The following is a 20,866-nucleotide window of genomic DNA, read 5'->3' on the forward strand; positions in this document are numbered from 1 at the left end:
GAGGTTGTAGTACCTACTGCCAAACCAGCTTTACAACGCACGGGTGCCATCACGACCAAGAAAGTGCTGTAGGTATTAACCCAGAAAGAACTTTTACGCGTGCCATAACGACCAAGAAAGTGCTGTAGGTACTAACCCAGAAAAGGAAGAACTTCTACGCTCTCGACGGTTCCAATTCTGACGCGACAAGAGGGTATCGGAAGAAGCCAAGAAGGGAGTGGTTGAAAGCAAAAGCGAGGTAAAAGGCGCTTCAAGAGCAGACATCCTAAATGATGAGGATTAGTCATCCTAGTCCTAGCAACTGAACACCATCTGGTATCGCAAAGGACCAAAATTGGTCTTTGCGTGCCTTTTTGGCCTACCAGATTGACCTAACCTAACCTAATGTTATTAAAAGACAGCGGCTACGCTGGCTAGGTCGTGTTGTCCGGATGGACGAAAACACTCCAGCTCTGAAAGTATTCGGCGCAGTACCCGCCGGGGGAAGCAGAGGAGGAGGAAGACCTCCACTCCGTTGAAAGGACCAAGTGGAGAAGGACCTGGCTTCGCTTGGAATATCCAATTGGCGCCACGTAGCGAAAAGAAGAAACGACTGGCGCGCTGTTGTTAACTCGGCTGTACTCGCGTAAGCGGTGTCTACGCCAATTAAGAAGAAGAACCTAATGTTTTTATTAAATAAATCTTAAAAAAAAAATCACAAAAAAAGCGCATTTCTTCTGACTTGTAAGTGGATATAATCCCTTAAGCAACTCATCTAAATTAAACTTTGGCAATACAACTTGCCTCCTCCGGATCAATGTAAGATATTTGAAATGCTAACATAATCTTTATAAATTTAATCTTCAATAGAAATCAAAATAGAAAAGACAACAAGAGCTGAAAGATATATTCGCGATAAATACGAAATCCATAATTTTCGTTCAGGGTTAGTATGAAAGAAGGTAGATGTAGATGTATGTGCATATATAAACATGTCTCTAAGCAGTTGTAAATTAATTTTTCAAGCAAATATAGCATAATTTTTTATTTATGAAATTGTTCAATTAGTCACAGTTACTATGTATAGTGTAATTAAATGTATGGTTTTATTATAAGCTCCCTCTTCCTCTCGCTACTTTTACCCTTCATCCGCTCTGGTTGGCTCTGGTCCCGATGACGCCTCATGAATTTGCACTTGTTCGAGGCGTGACGTTAACTGCTGTCGTGACGTTGCCAATTCCCGTTTATAATTCGCTATGGCCTTTTCTAGTATTTGCTCAACTGGCGAGAAAGTGGAACGAGAACGTAAACGCGCTTTCGCTATATCCAAAGACTGCACAAATATACATAAAATAAGTAAGAAAGTATTCCACGATAAACATTATTCCATTTAAATTTATATTATAAAGTTGATTTTTGAAATGTTTTCACACCTTGAGTAAGTTCGTGTTTCTCTCAATGCATTCCTCATATGAGAGTGTCTTATTTGCCTGTGCTGGAGTCTTTTTCGCTCTTTGCTCCTCTAATTTCTGCAATTTATTTTCATCAACTTTGCTGCAAAAATAATTATTATATATATTTTCTAGATGCATATTTATTTACAATTTATATATAGCATTAATGGGAAGACCAACATTAGGGAGTATCAAACCTTGACTTTCTATCGGTCATTTCGAAGCCTACCAAGTGTCTAGTAAGCCAGCTATACAAAAAAATCCGAGGTAGATGGAATATCTTTTTCTTCTTTACTGGCTTAGACACCGCTTATGCGATTATAGCCGAGTTAACAACATCACGCTAGTCGTTTCTTCTTTTCGCAAGGTGGCGCCAATTGGAGATTCCAAGCGAAGCCATGAGTGACTTATAGAATTCGATCTTTGTTCGTAGAATGAGGACTTTGCTCCTCAATTGCCTAGTAAGACCGAAGTAGCACATTTTGGCAAGAGTTATTATGCGTTGGATTTCGAGGCTGACGTTGTTGTTGGTTTAATGCTGGTTCCGAGGTAGAGAAATTTATCTACGACTTCGAAGTTATGACTGCCAACAATGACGTGGGAGTCAAGTCGCGAATGCAACGACTGTTGGATGACAGGAGACATTTCGTCTGACCCACGTTCACTATCAGACGAATTTGCTTCTATTTTTTGTCCAATCTGGAACTAACGGCGTAGCAGGCCCACGGTAGATAGTAGGCGCAGATTGTGGGATCTCTCTTTTTGTAGATTGGGCAGAGCACACTAAAATTCCAATTGTCGAGCATGCTTTTTCTTATTCTACAAAGAAGCTGATGCATGCTCCTTATCAGTTCTTCGTTTGAATAGCTCGTCCGGAAATCCACCGGCCCCAGCCGCTTTGTTGTTTTTCAGGCCGGTAATTGCTATTCGAACTTCTTCATGGTCGTACAATGGATCGTCTGCTCCATCGTCATCGATTGAGGAATCAGTTTCACCATCTCCTGATGTTATACTTTCACTGCCATTTAGCAGGCTGGAGAAGTGTTCCCTATGGGGGTTCTACAAGAGAGCCTTTTTACTTGACTAAAATTGTTTTCTTTGATCCACTTTTTTATGTTTGAGAACAAAAATAATACGCACGGGTCTAAATCTGGAGAATGCGGTGGCTGTGTCAGCATTTCTTGGTCTACGTCACCGGAACGGTTCCGGTTTTTCATCGGGTCACGGATTGTCAACTTAGCAGTATTCTTCCAAATTTATTCAGGAATGATTTATACCACTACAACAACAACAATGAACGGGTGCATTTTCAAAGTTTAAACGTACTTTTTTCTTGATCAAAAGGAGTTGAATTTCTGGAATTCGGCATTAAACCGATACAAAAATCTTGCTTAGAGATAATACATTTTTTTTGCGGACGCGGAAAATACCTTCTGCATCATCAGTGCTGTCGTCACAGCAGCAGTATGAGCCACATGCAGGCCACTAACTTGTCCGCATTTATTCAGCCAACCAGGTCTTTTAACCAGGTCTTTTACAGCGGTGCGTTCTCGTTGTCATCGCACACATTCAAGGAATGTGTGATCAGCGTCGTCTTCTGTCGCATCGTTGTATAGGAATGACGGCTCTTCGACTTTTTCCATTCTGTGGAGGTACTTTTTGAAGTATACGTGGCCAGATAACAGCTGGGTTGTGTAAAAGTCGACTTAACCGAATTTACGGCTTGTTCATGCGTTTAGGTCTTTTATTAGTCTGGACGTCCATCAGCCACGACTCTCATTCTCCCATCTTGTTATTATATCTTCCTTTATTTGTTCTATTACGCTCTTATTATTTTCGGACGTTTTCTTTAGCTCCCACAGTGTTTTCCTTTCGTATGCCAGAAGATCAATTGATTAATTACCGCTTATAACTAATATTGCATCACTGCACTGTTCGGCATGCTTAGACAAATCTGAAGCTGCGGTGCGGTACACTCTTGCCACCACCTTACGGCGGTTTTCCTTTTTTAAGTACATCTGCCCAGATCTCAGCTCCGTATAATAGGACGCTGATTGTCGTCGACGTTAGGAGCTTTCTCTTTTCTTGGCTAGGGCCCCCTATGTTGGCCATTAGTCTGCTAAGTTGGGAGGTGCTTTGCTCACTCTTTTCTGTGGCGTACTGGATTTGTACCCAGAAGGTTAGTCTGTGGTCCAGTCTTCGCGCTTCTTTTGTGTCTCGTGCTGTAATTGTAGATAAAACATTGGAAATTCCAGAAATTTATGTCCTCAAGTTTCTGGCTGATGATACAGGCTTCTTAGAACCACGTTCGCCAAGTAAAGTGCCTATTTGGTCTCTGGTGTGTATCACATATGCTTCATCCAATGCAGAAACGCTTTGAAATTGCATCACAAACTGTTATAAAGTAGTCTCACGTTTGCCCTTGTTGTCCGTAGTGAACAAGCACCTTCATTCGACGGTAAGCCATATGAGACCTTGAAAATTCCCTCCGCGGTATTCAGCTCAACAAAAACCAACTAACCAAATATATTGTTCATTTTTTATTATTTCCAAAACAAGTCCGATTTGACCAAAGATCGGTTACTGTCATCTTCGAGAATGTACTACACGAAAGTATTTTTTTTTTTAATTCTTATGAAACTGGCACCACCCGGCGGTTATGTTAATATTTATAAATTATATTTATCGACCACCCTGTATGCCTATTGAACATTTGTTTACCTTTGTAAAATATGAAAATATTATTTCTAAAGCGATTTTTTGTCCGCATATAATTCACAAAGCGCATTTTTATTATAATCCAAGTCACATTGTTGTGTTATATGAATAATTTAAATAATTTGCATTTATATACATAAATGAAATGCAATTGTTTTTTAAGAATTCCGTTGGCGATCACTCACATTTTTTCCAGCCTTCTGTCGACCTCTGCTTCCAGCGCCGAATATTTTTCATTAATTTCGCTTATTACATCCATACTTAAAGTGTTCGACAACAGTCTGTCATTTATAGAACCTTTAATTTATTTTAATTGTGAACAAAATGAACGCATTTTCACGGCTAATGTAACACATGTAGTAAAAACAAAGTAAAGAAATTATAAACAGTCGAACCTTGCTTACAAAACGCACTGTTGTCAAGACAACAATAAATGCATTTCAATGGGGTGGTTGACTAGTCGCCGCTGTACAAATGCAAATACATTGTTTGTGATGTTATATGTAGAATTTTTTTATAACCTTAGAACATGTTGCCAAGAGTAATATAGTTTTGTTAAGCTAACGGTTGTTTGCAACGCCTAAAACTATACCTCTATATTTGTCTTTGTATCAAAATGATGGGAATGATGGAACAAATTGTGTTCTGTATGTTGTCTGTCCTTCCGAACATTTGTGGTTTATATTTTTTTTTAGTAGGCGTGGCTCCTCGTATACTATATTTATTGACATTCTAGTTAATTTTAAGTCAAATAAATCGCTCAATTAAGGAATTATCCTAACGAAATTGCGAGGAAAAGCCTTTTCCAGGATCTTTTTATTTTTTAAATAAAAAATAAAACAAGAAAAACATTAATTCCAGCTGTAATACCCTTCACAGGTGTAGTTTTATAACATAAAAGGGTACAAAAATATATTTGTCTTGATTTTGATCAATCAGTTTGTATGACAGCTACATATGTATATGTACATATGCTATAAAGGGCCGAACTGATGAATTTGTTTGGAGATTGTAGCGTTGCTTTGAGCAATATTGTATGCCAAATTTCATGAAGATAATTTTTCAAATTAAAAAGTTTGCCATACAAGAACTTAATTCTGATCTTTCAGTTTGTATGACAGCTATATGCTATAATAATGCAATGAGATCAATTTCTTCGGAGATTGTAGCGTTGCTTTGTATAATAATGCATACCAAATTTGGTGAAGATATCTCGTCCAATAAAAAAGTTTTCCATACAAAGACTGAGTTTTGAACGGTCAGTTTGTATGGCAACTATATGATATAGTAGTCTGATATAAAAAAAAATTTCGGATATTGTATAGTTGCCTTGGATAATAATCCATACCAAATTTGGTAAAGATATCTCATCAAATAAAAAAATTTTCCATACAAGAACTTCATTTTGATCCTTCAGTTTGTATGGCAGCTATATGCTGTAATGGTCCGATATGATACATTTTTAAGGAGATTGTACTGTTGCCTTGGGCAATAATCGATACCCAATTTGGTGAATATATCTCATCAAATAAAAAAGTTTTTCAAACAAAGACTTACTTTTGATCGTTCAGTTTGTATGGCAGCTATATGTTATAGTGAACCGATATCGGCGGTTTCGACAAATGAGCAACTTCTTGCGATGAAAATGCCGTACGCAAGATTTCAGATTCATAACTCAGCAACTGAGGAGCTAATTCGCGTATATTCAGAGAGACAAACGAACTTGGTTTAATCAACTCTGATGGCTACACTGATCGTTTCTACATATAGATATACAGTTTATAAACATATTTCCTTGTGGATGTTATAAACTTCGCGGGAAACTTAATGAATATATAATGCTCAGGGTAATGAAATCAATCCAGACATTCACCCAGCCCGAATATATCCGCTCTGGTTACGTATACACGTTCGTCGCAGGAACGGTTATACATTAACTCGTCCGATCTCCGAAAGTACAGCACTTGACCGGATAAAATCCGGGTCAATTCGGGTAACTTAGAACCAGCTGTTGTGGGAATCGTAACTTCAGCTGTATTTGCTCTCCATTATTGATTATTAATAAATTATTTTGGCGTTCATTTTTACTTTTGTAGCATTTTATTTTGTTCATTAGCATTTTTTCGGTTTATAATTTTTTTTTTTTTAATATTTAGAAATGGAAATTTTGCAGTACCTATTGCCCTCGTAAATTTTTTAGTAACTATAGTTTTTTGTAAACTACGCTTTAGCATCAGTGACATACATACAAACAAGCGGAATTAACAAAAACAATAAATATATTTAAAATACTTAAGTCATTAAAATCTAAAGAAATCATTCAAATTTAAAATGTTTTAAGTATTTTAAATCGAGTTTAATGTTTTCGAATTCCGGTTGAACGCAGTTTTCATACACATTCTGTAGTACAAATATTTAATACTTGATTCGTGCCTGCACTTGTGACAATTAATTGCAAAAACCTCATTATACACACAATTACTATGACTTATATAAGCATTTAGTTGACTATTTCGTTTAGTTTCGTCTCTTATAAATATGTATGTATGTTATATTTTTATATGTAAGTAGCTTAAAGCCTCCACTATGTCAGATAGTCGTACTTATGACTTGAGTATAAAATTACTAATAATGGGCGCCACTCGCTCTGGCGTTACCAAATGCAAGTGATGCGTGCCAGGTACTTTCTCGAATATCACCAATTTTGCATGCTTTCGCATCGTTTCAATTACTTCCGCATAGAATTGGGGATTTTGGAAATTCATACCAGGTTCAGCGCGTATATTGAGTACTTTACAGCGTATCTGCTTGGCATAGGCCAGTACTTGCTCCATTGTGAACATGCCCAGTAAACTCACTTTCAAGCGTAAATCTCGGACGAAATTAAAGCCATCTTTCTGCACCTCCGGTGGCACTGGCGCCATGCCACGTCGCATTAACACTTTGACGGACTCCTCATCCACCGAACCATCATAGGCATCTAAAACTAATTTGATCATCTCTTCATAACTATAGCATGGTAGTTTTTTTAACGGTAAATTTTCATAATCCAGAAATTTATCTAAAGCCCAGCCAGTAGTGGCTGCCATACGTTCGATATCACGCACTGTCGGTCCAGCTATATCAATGTTGATAAGTTTATCTACTTCTTCAGGAAAGCTAGCTGCATACATGAATGTGAGGGCGCCACCCATTGAATGACCCAACAATGTAACATTTTCCCAGCCATAGAGACGCACAATGCGCCGTATTAGACAAATGCCATCCCAAAAGATGAAATACTGCATGCCCTTGGGATAATGTGAAGATTTGCCATGTCCTGGTAGATCAATGCAGAGTATTGGAATGTGTGCGGGTAGCAGTGGACACAGGCGATCGAATGTGCCGGCATTGTCTTGCCAACCATGAAACGCTAGTACGGGCTGACGATTACGTGGACCCCACCATTTGCCTGCAAGTGGCGATAGGAATGTAATACACACATTTTTATCGATACTTTTTTTTTTGATTATGAAACTTTCACATACAAAAAAAATTTAACGCAACACAAATTTTTTTTTCTTTGCAAAAAAACAAAATAAAATAAAATAAAAAAAACAAAAAAAAAAAATAAATAAAAAACTTAATAATAATATTAAAAAAAAATTATTAATTAAACAAAAAATTAAAAAAAAAAAAATAAGATGAATTTATAAAAAATAAAAATAATATAAAAAATTATACAAATTAGAAAAAATAAATAAATAATAAAATAAAAAACATTAAAAAACTTAATATAAAAAAGATTTAAGTAAAAACATTAAAATTGTTTTTATTAATTAAACAAACTATGGAAATTTAATGAAAAATAAAAAAAATATAAAATATAAAAAAATATAAAAAAAATATAAAAAAATATAAAAAATAAAAAAAAAATATAAAAAGGAAAAATATACAAAAAAATTATACAAATTTAAAAAAAATATAAAAAAGTATTTTATATATTAATTGATATATAAAAATTTAATTAAAAAATAGAAAAATAAAAAAAAAATATAAAGAAACCAAAAAAACTTTTTAATATAAAATAATAAAAACCATCTATTTAAGCTTGAGTTTACTATTTACATTTTTTTTACATTATTACGTCATTTTTTAATTTATTTTTATTCATTTGTTATTTGTATTTGCGCGACAAATAAGAAAATATGTAGTATAGATTAGTAAATAATTTTAACACTTTACCTTACAACTATTGACACATTAACGTTTCGGAAAACACTGTTAACACTCCCTAAAATGACCTTTGAACGCCTAACTATTATGCGTAATATGACAAAGAAAATCACTGAGTTGCTTATCAACATTTTCGGAACGATAAAGAAAGATTATTAAGCGCACCTGTATATATACTTATAGCAATAAAGTATTTATGAATAGATATGAAATTTTGATTACTTTACTATTGCATAGTCATGTTTTGGCTAATAATATGCAACTGTGACACAAAAACCAGTTTTACCTTTTCGCAACAACGAAATGAAACCAATACATATGTATATATATTTCACGGATTAAAGTAAATAGCAATCCAAACCAAAAAGGCGCTGTTAATTTTCAAATTTTATCACTGAACACCGTTTTTAATCAAACAAATGTCGTTACGGACAAATGACTAATACCATAGTCTGGCTATTATCAGTATAAATAGTATAGCACCATTCAAAAAATATCAAGAATGTGAAAATAATCAATGCATATGTATGCAAGCACATTTGTATATATATTTTTTGTTGTACATATTCAGTAAAAAGCGGACATTAGAAACAATAAATTTTTTTCGTAGTGTTTTAACTCAGCAAAAGCTGAAAAACTTATTAAACTTAAGCGGAAATATGACTTACAATCGAATGACTATTGCAAATTTATAAAGTCTACGCGATTGCAAATATTATATTTAAGCAATACATTAAAAACAGGGCATTTTATATTTATAAAAGCCGCCCGCTTCATTTCTTTAGTATATATGACTTTCTAAATGTATAAATTTAACATAAATTAAATTATCAGGCGTTTCTAATCGATTTGTTTACATATATTGGAGCTTAACACTTTATATTCATTTGTCGCAGGTGGAAAAAATAAAAAAATACATGAAACTAGTCTGGTTGTAAACGCGATTTGATTAGTATCGACACGAATGTATGCATTTTTAAACTAAAATGCTTATCTAAACTCAAATCAATCCCACACTTTAGATAACAAGATAACATACCAGCTACAGTACCCCATGGTACATCAATGGTGATTTCTTCCCATGAATCGTCATCTCTGCAGGGGCCGTTGCCATCTGTAAGCAATAACAAAATTACAATAGACGTCCGCCAGTAATGATATTACAAAATCTTGCAAACTCATTCGCCAAAATCAGAGCTTAGACCGCTGACGCAAAGGCAACATACATACATTGTGCACATGTATCGCAAGAGCGTGTGGCGTAATATTTACTATTGTGCTCATGCACATACATACTTATAAGTTATGGAATATGTATGTATGCACGGTAGACATAATAAAATAAATATGCGATAGCTTTTTTTTCTTTTAAGAGCACAGCTGTTTGGCGGATGCCGCAGCTTTCTTGCACATACGCATATTTTAAATAAAGTACATGAATTAAACGTGTATTAAATGCATTCACGGTCGTTTCCGCAAGCACGGATTTTCATTAAAAAGCTCTTTGACACCTCACTCATTAAAGTATTTCGATTTTTTAATTTATACACTAACTTGTTTTTGCCGTTGTGGCTGCATTTCCATTTGTACTAGTGCTTGCACCATTCAAATCAGCTGAAGCCGCGCTTGAGTTGTTCGAATCCATTTTACGTACTTTTTGTTATTTCTTTAAACGTACAATGCTACTGAAAGGCAACGGCTGCGGCTACACTCCAATAAACTGCAATTCCCCAAAGCGATTCCAAAGCGTTCGTTGCTGTGAAAGCCAAAAATTTGCTTTGACAAAAAAAACTTTCTGATTGACACAGAAAACATAGAAAATCAGCTGACAACTAATGTTGCCATATGATTTCAAAATTAGCTGTCAAATGTGAAGTGGCCAGATCAACGATAGATGAGCGTGTTATGGGAACTTTTTTTATAGATTTATTGATCAGTTCTAGTATAAAAAAAAACTTTTAAAATAAAAAAATGAAGTCCAGAGGAATATAATACCAATGCAAAGTGTTCGGATACACGATACAATTGATATAAATGGTTATTTTTACCTCATTGATATTTTTAAATCAATATCTACATATAAAGTCTATAATGACAATAATATGTACTATCCCACTTATTCTGAAGGTGAACAAATTCTGTTTCTAATGCTATATATGCCCCACACTCGGCGAACGCCTAAGTATATTTCACCTTCTCTAACAGACCTCAAATTCAAATTTTGTCCTCAATCAGTGTCAGAGCACTATTACGTGGAAGGCTGTCAGCAAAGTGCCGAGAATTTGTAATGCCTTTCCTATTTCATAAACAAAATATCTCAAAAATAATGTAAAAAAATTCCATTCGGCATGATTCAACAGAAAATACTGGGGTAAGCTACCGAATCTTGTAAGCTTTGAAAACATGTCTTCATTGAAAATCAACTGTCAACATAAAATAATTAGTTTCCACAGCTTAACATATCATAAATTATTATTTAGAAGTCTGCTACAGAACCGGAGACGAAAATTCTGCAAATGTTCCATAAATACGTGGCGCGTTCAATCTTATTTGCGGTTCAGCCGCAAGCAATTCGAAACGGAATATTTAAGCGCGGCTATGAGTCCACTAGAGCTGGTCCACCAAAATATCCAATAAGCAATCTTGATTTCATTCTACTCGGTGGAGGTTTCATCTTTACCATCTGCATAATGCCAATCTGGGGCTTAAAGCAGATACCGAAATGGTCGGAAATTCACAATTCATCATAAAATATTTGTATATATTTATAAGAAATTGGTACCCAATAAATTTAATTATTGAGAAGTAATATTTGTTTGATTCAGCAAGGGACATCTAATTTTTCTTGATTACAGAAAATTTCACTTGACTGGACCTAGAGCTCATGCCTACCGGGCCAGTTATTCACGTTTTTTGAAGCCGATAAATGTTGCAGGGACTACAGCTTAGACGGTTTGATTGAAAAAATGGGTTTGTAACCCGAATTTGTATTATATTTTAAGGATAGGTTAAAAAGAAATTACCACAAATAAGTTATGGTTAGACCGAGCGACTTTGCACGTCATTGGAGCTCCTAAACACGTTTGAAGTCTCTTGGTTGCGGACTCAAGTTGCGCAACGCGTATGTGTGTGGTGACTTCAGGGTTCTCAGCTAAAAAAATAACGACAACTTCTCATTCCATATTGCTTAATATACCATAGTAAGGTTTCACAGTTTTAGTAAGCTTTTCCAGCTGTCCGTCTAAAAATACCAAGCAATTACTCCGTTATTTGGTACCCACATAATTCTCTGCCATAACAGTAAATATCATTAAATATTCTATCAGTGAGGCATCAAAACGGATGATGATCCAAGTAGAGGTACTTTTTTCAAAGCCTTTTTTTAAATCACACGTGAGTCGTGTCAAGCTGTCATGTCATTTTTGTTCCGTATTGTTTGGCATTTCATCATGGAAAGACTTACGCCTGAACAATGTTGACAAAGCCTTCAACTTTATTAAGAAAGAATCCCAAGCGACATTGCTTCGTTCTATAGGCTCATGAAAAGTTCCAAAAAGATCTGGTAACCTATTACTTCATGTCTGAAATTGAAGCTTGTGATCTCGGCGACATTTGGTTTCAACCAGGCGGCGTCACTCTTCACACATCGCGTCAATCAATGGATTTATTAAGAGCGCATTTCGGTGAGCAGATAATTTTGGTTTTGGGCCGATGGATGGGCCACCAAGATCGTGCAATATCAGACCGTTTACTGTGGGATATGTAAAGTCGCTTCGATTCAGGGGTTGGGGCTTGCCTTTCGCCAGTCGAAATACTCGAATGAGTCATCGAAAATTGGACTCACCGGATGGATCATCTGAGACGAGCCGCGGTCAACATTTGAATTATTATTTAATCTTCTTCAAACAAAAGCCAAAGAGAATGGTCTTTTGAATGATAATACATATTGTTCATTAAATTTGAAGTTTCTGTGTTCTTTAAAAACGTAGGGAATATCGAAATGTATCACCCTATATGCTGGTATACATATAAAGGGCCCGTTTCTTATTTTGTTTCATATATAATGAGTTCCTAGAAGTACCATTGACTGCCGATGTGAACTTTACAAAGATAATTCCGAATATTAGGATTTGATTAAGAAGTGCTTTCCCTGGAAAAAAAAGTTATAATAAAATTTTTACTAAAAAAAAGTGTATTTTGCCCAAAGGTTTTGCATTAATTCGATAAACCGCATCGGTCAAAATTTCGATTTATGTATCTAACACCTATAGAGAGCTATTATTATAATTAAGTTATAAACACCATATTACAGTAATTATTACTGAAGCTAATGTATACCACCAAATAATTTCTCACTGTGTATATTCTTATTAAACTAATTGCGATCCTTGTGTCGTTCAGGTTGATTGAATAGATATTATCGCGCATTGTTTTCAACTGATAGCTCAATATTTTTGTTGTTGTTATATTATTATCTAGCACTTGTATAACAATAATTTCATTCGTATTAAGTCGTGTGTAAATTATCCGAACATAAAATTAGATTAAGCATAATGTCCTATAAGCGAATATAACAGTGAATTGTGGAGAGTATAGTTGAGTGGTCGCAAGTCGGAGTAAATTAACGGAAAATGAATTTATTGCTGCAAATTTTTTCATTGGTAAATTATAAAAGGAGCAAGGAAATTATATAATACATTATAAATAAAAATAATAATTGCTTTATTAAACGTTAGAGTGTACAAAAAACAATAATTACCAGCAAGTAGCATACAGGATACGAGTGACCGATATGTTGTAAAATTATTTCGATAACCTAAGACTATGGATATCTTTAAATTCGTATATTCGACTGCGGATAATAAATATAATCGGGTTTGACTTACAAAAAGTGTCAGTGAATGTGGAGAATGTGACAGCAAAACTATTGAGAGAGGCATGGTGTACTCATGTTCTCTTCTTGTTGTTTTTAGTCGCAATTGTTATAATTTTCGAGTTTAACTAACAGGTCATTTCAAAAGACCCCGGCCTTCTGTAGTAAACCACATTTTTTTAGCAAAATTGCTTTTCGTTTTGCTTTAAAATAGACTTCAGTTTCGGCGACCAGCCCATCATTCGACGAAAATTTCTTCTAGCGAGGTTTTAATTTGAGACCTGAGAGCAGGAAATAGTCGCTGCCACTCGGTTGACTATCGATTAGACTGCGGGGTGAAATGATGGAGCCATGTTTCATCCTTTGTCAGATATCGACGAAAAAACTGGGGCTTGAACCTCTCCAAACACAGCTCCGAATCACCAATTTGTCGTTTTTTTTTTTTGTCAAGAGTGAGCTCGTGCGCCGCACACTCCGCACAGAACTTTCACATAATCAAATATTCGTGAATGATACGATCTACAAGGTTTGTTCCAAAGTAAGCAGAACTTTTTGAATCTAGCTCCCCCTGATGGCACCATCTATATGTCGTCTGGTGCATTAGAATCTGCTATCTTTATCGATTGTCCAGTGAGAATTTCATGACATTTCATTGATTGGAAGTGAAGTTATTGCGTTTTAAGTGTCAGTATGTTTGTGTTATCGGTGCGAAAATGAGCTTCGAACAAATAGCCAACATTAAATTTTTTTTTTTAAATTGGTAAAACTTTTACCGAAACGTTTCAATTGATGAAACAAGTTTATGGCGATGATTGCTTATCCCGTAGCAGAGTGCACGAGTGGTTTCAACGTTTTCAAAGTGGTCGTGAGGACATAAATGACGATCAACATGTGGGCCAAGCAAAATCCGTGATCACCGGAAATTCCATCGAAATTGTGCGTGAATTCATCAAAAATCAGCCGAAATTCATGGAAATGGAACTGAAAATCTCCAAAATATCGATTTATTGCATTTTGACCGAGCATTTGGGCTTACGAAAGGTGTGTGCACGGTTTGTTCCGCACAAATTGTCTGACGACCAAAAATTGCTCAGAGTCCAAAATTCGGAGGACCGATTATTTGACCAAAAATCACATTTTAACCATTAACCACTCCCCGTATTCACCTGATATGGCACCGTGCGACTTCTTCCTTTTCGGAAAAATGCATTTGCCCATGAAAGGAAAGCGTTATGCAGACGTAGAGGCCATTCAAAAGGCTTGCACCGGCATACTGGCGGCCATACCGGCCAACGAGCCAAAACACTCGTTCGACATGCTTTTGGATCATGCAAAAGACTGTATTGAAGCAGAAGGAGACTATTTTGAATAAAATAAATTGATTTTGACGAAAAAACCATTTGTTCTCTTTTTTTTTCCTGTTTACTTTGGAAAGCACCTTGTACATATATAGTTATCTTCAGAGTGTCTGCTATCTCTAACAGCTTCACGTAACGGCCATCCAAAACTATTTTGTGGTCTTTTGTGATGTCTTCGATGGAACCGTTTTTGAGCGTCCACTACGTTCACCGTCTTCGGTGCTCATTTCACCACGTCTAAACTCAGCATACCAATCCTTACTGGTTGATTTTCCTGAGGCAGTGTCCGGAAACTCGTCATCAAGTTTTTGCTTCAACTGCATTTTTTTCTTCAAAATGCAACATTTTATTTACCGCGAAATTCCTTTTTATCAATTTTTATCAATGAAAGAAGTCGTCCACTCAAAATGATATAATTGACAAATTAAAAACGCGGCAGCAGTCAAATTTATACACAATTTGAAGGTCGTCATAATCGTCCTGTCAGATCAACAATTGAGGGTCTAGTGGAAAAATTTGGATCAACAGGCACAGTACAAAATGTTCCCGTGCAAGTGAGACAAAAAAGTGGCCGTACCATAGTGCCGAAAATATTGCTGCCGCTGGCGCATCAATTGAGGAAGACCCAAATCAGTCTCTTGGCATTATTCTTATCGTCAACAACTTAAAAATTATCCAAATTTTCATCGAAAAACCATCTTCAGCGATGTTGCTCATTTCCGGCTAAATGGCTTGGTCAATAAGCAAAATATGTGTTAATGGTCAGGCAGCGATCCAAACGTACTCCATAAGTCACCTTGCATTCCGAAAAAAATTATGGTTTGGTGCGGTCATTGGGCCGCATTTCTTCCGTAATGATCAAGACTGAATATTTTTGGCCCGAATTGGATGATATGGATTGGGAAAATATAGGGTTCCAACAGGACGATGCCACAAGCCACACAGAGAAAGTCACAATCGATTCATTGAAAACCAGGTTTGGCGAACCTGTTATCTCATAAAATTGCCCAGTCAATTGACCGCCTCGGTCGTGCGATTTGACTATTTCCTGAGAGGATGCGTCTATGCCAACAAGCCACCGACAATTGATGAAGTTCGTACGAATATCGAATGTGAAATTGCAGCAGTATCGGCCGATTTATACTTGAAAACCGTCGAAAATTGGGTTCAGCATCTGAACTTCTGCAAGCATGCCAGTGGTGGCCATGCAAAAAAAAAAATCGAGTTCCATACATTGTAGCGATCTTTTTGATAAAATCCGTTGTTCTCAATTTATGTTTTCGCTACCCTTTTACTTAAACTCTGCTCTTCTCTCAAAACATTTACGGTACAATCAGAGCGCAACATCCATCGATTTCGACACAAGAGTGAATAGAAAGGAGTATAACAAATTATTAAACTGGCTCTATTTATTTATATCACTTGTTTTTTCGTTCCGTAACTCCACATGTTTTGAGAAAATCAAGACAGCTTTAGTTATTTACTATATAATTTTTCATTCTCCTTTTCTAATATATGTTTTATTCATGTCTCTTATTTTAGCTCTTTGGCTTGGTGCCGTTCAATCGTACGGAACTTGACTCAAATATCATTGTGGACTATAGCATCGTACTTGTTATGCCAGTTTTCTACCTTTTCTGCTACTATTATGTCAACTTTCACGAACAAAGCCTCTTCAAAGTGGACGAATGTAACAGTATTTGCAACTTTAGCGGTAAACTGCTGATGCATTTGGGATGCTTTCTGTATTTAAGCATTTATTTTCTAACGCTACTTCGTCAGAAGAAGTTCTACATAGAGTTTGGCAAAAGACTATATGAAATCGATGAATTATCGGAGAAGTGTATCCAGTTGGTTGGTAATCGCAATAAATTGTTTGTGGCAAAAACGAAGCGCTTATTTTACTTGACCTGGATAATACTATTGGCAACATTCGCGTTCGCAATATTTTATGATGTGAGCCATATTTTCGAGTAAGTTTTAGTAGTTAATTATTATTTTTATTAATGATTATTATTGTATTATATTTCATAAGATATGTATATATTTCGAGCATAAGTTTCTGCAGTATATAGGAAAGGTTAATTGTGATACCTTTCAAGTCAGAAAAGAATTGTAAATTTGCTTGAGATAGCCGTTTACCTTTGAACGTCATGGTGTTAAAAACTCCCTCTGGTGGTTGTGGGAGTTTTGAGATATAGAAGTTAAACAATGATGGGGAGAGGATACCACTCTGCGGAACCCCTTGTTTAATTCTTCTTAGTTTTGAGTTTTTACCTCTAAATAGTGTGGATGATTGAGGATCGCACATGGTGTTCATGGTTCCCCACTTCAGTCCTGGGAGGAGCGTAGTTTTTTCGATGTCCTCCAGCAGCGTTATATGACTGACTGTGTCAAAGGCTACAAGGATCGTTCTCTCGCAGGGTGGTTTCTGATTAAGGCCACGAGCTATCTGGGTATGTGCTGTGATAGTACTGTGCACTTTTCGGAAGCCCTGCTGGTGGTTTGCTATAATCAGGTGGTGGTCCTTAACTACGCTGCACCAATATGGTCGCCTGGATGCAGTGAAACGCAGACGAGGAAGCTCAAGACTTGTCAGAATACTGCACTCTGGACTACGACAGGATGTCTATTGATGTCTCCTATCAAACACCTGCATAGTTAGGCACGTATACTCCCAGTTAAGGAGCATAATGAACTTCTCTCCAAGCAGTTTCTGCTGGGGTGTTTTCACAGAAATAGCGTTTTGTTATTATTTGAAGGACGAAATCGCCAAAAAATGCCGCCGCATTTGAACCAAACTAATGCACCGTGTCATAAGTCAGTGAAAACGTTGGCAAAAATCCATGGGTAAAAATTATCGGGCTCAGAACTGTTTCTGCATCCACCATAGTTTCCAGATCAGATCCAGGCCTTCAGCGACTATTTCCTGTTCTCAGATCTCAAAGGAATGTTCACTGGGAAGAAAGTTTCGTTGAAGAGGTGATCCCCGAAACTGAAAGGTACTTTGAAGCAAAAGACAAATTGCAAAAATGGTGGGAGGGTCGCTATATCACCCTTGAAGGGAACTAAGGTTGAATAAAAAAAAAACGAATTTTGCCAAAAAAAATCTGTTTAACTATGGCAGGTAGGGGACTTTTCAATTGACCTGACAAGTAGTGAGCCTTCTGACAAATAAACTGCTTCTTTGATAGAAAAGGATGTTTACAAAATTTGAGATTGCTAGACGGACATGGACAAATAGTCTCAGCTTGTCCCGCTGAGCATTTAAAAGCTAAGTGGCAAACAAAGTATATCCTGTTCAGGGTATAAAAATTGAGTAAAGGTCATAAAAAAGTGATCATTGGAAAGAAACAGAAAAGCCATGGCTTTTTTGTACTTTTTTTCTCTGAACGAAACTAAAAGATGATCTTCGAAGAGTCAATTAACTGAGACAATTAAGATGTTAATTGACGCATTATGTTTGAAACTGCAGTTAAGTAGCCTTAGTTAATGTTTTTGAGCTAACGGTCTTTGGTAGGACTTAAGATTGTGTCCCCTCGTTAGGTATACCCGTCTTTGGAGATGTTAAGATATTGTGCTTGATTTTCAGACCCCCTCAATTTAGCTTAAACAATTAAATAGACAGCTGACAAGTCTTTGACATTTAATTTTTCCACTAAGTAAATCTCTTCCTCCTCTCATTAAACTCACTCTACAGGGTTGCTTGAAGGCTTTTGCGTAAATATTTTGTTAATTAAACACTGATTCTCCATTTGGTTGCATTTTCTCAATCGGAACATGTCGTAAATTACAACATTACATTAAAAATTTCATCAATCACCAAATTGTATATAAAACTATTTACTATATAATAATTTATTTCACTTTTCATTCCCAGCTACTATGGTCCATATTGTTTTCTAACAAATATGGTCTTCACATTTCCATATGTTGCCGGCAGCATAGTACAGGGCATGTTCGCATCCTATGTATCGGTGATTTCGGAACGTTTCTCCACACTAAATGTGCTCTTCGAAAAAATCAATCATGAAAGTGAAAAGAAGAATTCACCTATTGCCGTTATGGATATCGAAAGTGATACGAGAAAGGACAGTAGCAGAGGTCCAGCGATTATAAGTGAATTGTCGAAGAGAAAAACAGCTGGTTTGCAACAGAAAAACGCAAAATCAGATGATTTGAGCAACAATGATAGCGATTTCGCCGAGGAGGATGACTCGGCTGATGATGCGTATAGCTTTGGGGAATATGATGAGACGCGCTCAAGTGATGGGTGCGTATGAAAATGTATTTTTGGAGTGCATTTTTGTGGTTATATGTTAAAAGTGATTAAGTCGACTTAAATTTAGGAGCACAAATTGACTTATGCTGAGCAATTTATGCGGAGTTTGGGATTATATTTTGAGAAAAAAAATACTTTGCAAGCATAAGCTTTCTGATCATTGTATAATATAGGTAGAAAATATGTTATACCGGGTTTGTCCGGAAAGTAATAAGACTGAGTGGAGTTAAAAAAAATTATTGAACCAATCGTTACAATTCTTTAAAAACTGCCATCGCGATTTCCAAGTATTGAAGGTGTTACGGAAAGCATTCTCCGGAATAACCTTGAGAGCCGAGGTGCATGCTGTTTGGATCCCTCTGTCGTCTCAAAATGCTTGCCTTTCATCGGCCTTTTCAGGCAAGGAACCAAAGAAAATTCCGGGGAGCCCACATCTGGGCTGTAGGGCGTCTGCGGAAGCTTTGGCATGCCGGTCATGGTCAGGCAACTGTTCACAAGAAAGGCGGTTTGAGCCGGGACATAGTCGTGGAGCAACTCCCAATCCCTTCTGACCAGCCGCTGGTTCGTTAGCTGGAGAAAATCAGTCCTATTACTTTCCGGACAAACCCTATATCTTTGTTAGTAGTCAAAACTCTTCTTCTTTATGAATGGAGGATGGAGCCATGTTCACGCATATTATTTTACATATGGCTCAAGCAGCTAACGCCTTCCGGTCGTAGACCAAGTATCATCTGGGTAGCCAAAACCCATTCCTTAGAATCCGAGCTAAGCTGCGAAGGCGAAACATCCCTCCCCAAGTTCTGCGCGGGGTTTGGGACTCGCCACTTAAAAAAACACCCCGAACGGAAGCGATCATGAAAAGTCAAAGCTCTTACCTCAGCTTAACTCGACTTAAACCATTTGAACAGTTAACCTCAATTTTGTATGTGTACTAATATTTTTTATGAATTTTCCAGCAAGACCTCCGAAACTAATTTGCCCAATCTTTTTAAATTGCACGACAAGATACTTTCACTGAGCGTTTTGGTGAATTCGGAGTTCGGCGCTCAGTGCGTGCCTTATATGGCGGCCTGCTTTGTCATCACCATATTCGGCATATTTCTGGAAACCAAGGTCATGTTTATTGTTGGTGGCAAAAACGAACTCATGGATTATGTGATCTATCTCTATGTCATATGGAGTTTCACCACCATGATGGTCGCTTACTTCGTTTTGCGTTTATGCTGCAACACGAATGCGCACTCCAAGCAATCGGCCATGATCGTACACGAGATTATGCAGAAGAAACCGGCCTTTATGCTGGGTAATGATATCTACTACAATAAAATGAAGGCGTTCACATTGCAATTTCTACATTGGGAGGGTTATTTCCAATTCAATGGCATTGGCCTGTTCGCGTTGGACTACACGTTCATCTTCTCGGTAAGTCAAACGTAGTTCGTGATTTCAAGAAACATTTTATTTGTATCAAATAATAATTGCAAACATTACAGACGGTGAGCGCGGCCACTTCCTACTTGATTGTGTTGTTGCAATTTGACATGACATCGATTTTGAAAATCGAGGGTCTTACACCGCGGGTATTGACACCAGTTGCAAACGTACAAGCAGATAATGCTTAAAGCTACTGAATAAAAAAATATTTTTTTAAATATTTTTGAATATTGCTACTAACTTTTTTTATTAATATTTTCCAAGTACTCAAAAATAAATGCTCATCTTTGTGTGTCTTTGAAGATCTTGATGTAAACGAAAATATTTTTTTCGTTCTCGATATTTGTGCATTAATAATAATTGAGCAAAATTGTTGAATATACATACATATATGTATGTATGTATAAGTATATGTATGTTTGTATACTTTTTATAGACATGCATAGCCTCAACCCTTACATAATCGTTTCAGCTTCGGGAGCTTTACAACAACTTTATTGCATATACATACATCCTCTCATACATACTGACAGCTCTTCCTGTATTTTCACTT

The 20,866-nt window shown here is 36.5% G+C and overlaps 3 protein-coding genes across 3 annotated transcripts; 1 reads left to right on the top strand and 2 right to left on the bottom strand.

Annotated features, from left to right (window-relative positions):
* Positions 1 to 992: 992 nt before the first annotated feature.
* On the bottom strand, positions 993 to 4,582 carry LOC126753150 (uncharacterized). Its single transcript, XM_050464353.1, has 3 exons — positions 4,337 to 4,582; positions 1,413 to 1,533; positions 993 to 1,312 (listed from the first exon to the last, which is right to left on the bottom strand). Exons 1-3 carry the CDS (start codon positions 4,408 to 4,410, stop codon positions 1,118 to 1,120), a joined length of 390 nt encoding a protein of 129 aa, XP_050320310.1. The 5' UTR covers positions 4,411 to 4,582; the 3' UTR covers positions 993 to 1,117.
* Positions 4,583 to 6,228: 1,646 nt separating this feature from the next.
* Positions 6,229 to 10,147, bottom strand: LOC126752831 (probable serine hydrolase). The gene is made up of 3 exons (XM_050463825.1): positions 9,921 to 10,147; positions 9,406 to 9,480; positions 6,229 to 7,602 (listed from the first exon to the last, which is right to left on the bottom strand). The coding sequence occupies exons 1-3, from the start codon at positions 10,009 to 10,011 to the stop codon at positions 6,755 to 6,757; spliced, it is 1,014 nt and encodes a 337-aa protein (XP_050319782.1). The 5' UTR covers positions 10,012 to 10,147; the 3' UTR covers positions 6,229 to 6,754.
* Positions 10,148 to 12,960: 2,813 nt separating this feature from the next.
* LOC126752293 (gustatory and pheromone receptor 33a) lies at positions 12,961 to 20,544 on the top strand. Its single transcript, XM_050463001.1, has 5 exons — positions 12,961 to 13,027; positions 16,140 to 16,570; positions 18,478 to 18,870; positions 19,836 to 20,301; positions 20,373 to 20,544. The coding sequence occupies exons 1-5, from the start codon at positions 12,998 to 13,000 to the stop codon at positions 20,499 to 20,501; spliced, it is 1,449 nt and encodes a 482-aa protein (XP_050318958.1). The 5' UTR covers positions 12,961 to 12,997; the 3' UTR covers positions 20,502 to 20,544.
* Positions 20,545 to 20,866: the final 322 nt, after the last annotated feature.

This window comes from Bactrocera neohumeralis, chromosome 3, assembly GCF_024586455.1.
Source record: "Bactrocera neohumeralis isolate Rockhampton chromosome 3, APGP_CSIRO_Bneo_wtdbg2-racon-allhic-juicebox.fasta_v2, whole genome shotgun sequence".
In the NCBI taxonomy this organism is placed as follows: Eukaryota; Metazoa; Arthropoda; class Insecta; order Diptera; family Tephritidae; genus Bactrocera; species Bactrocera neohumeralis.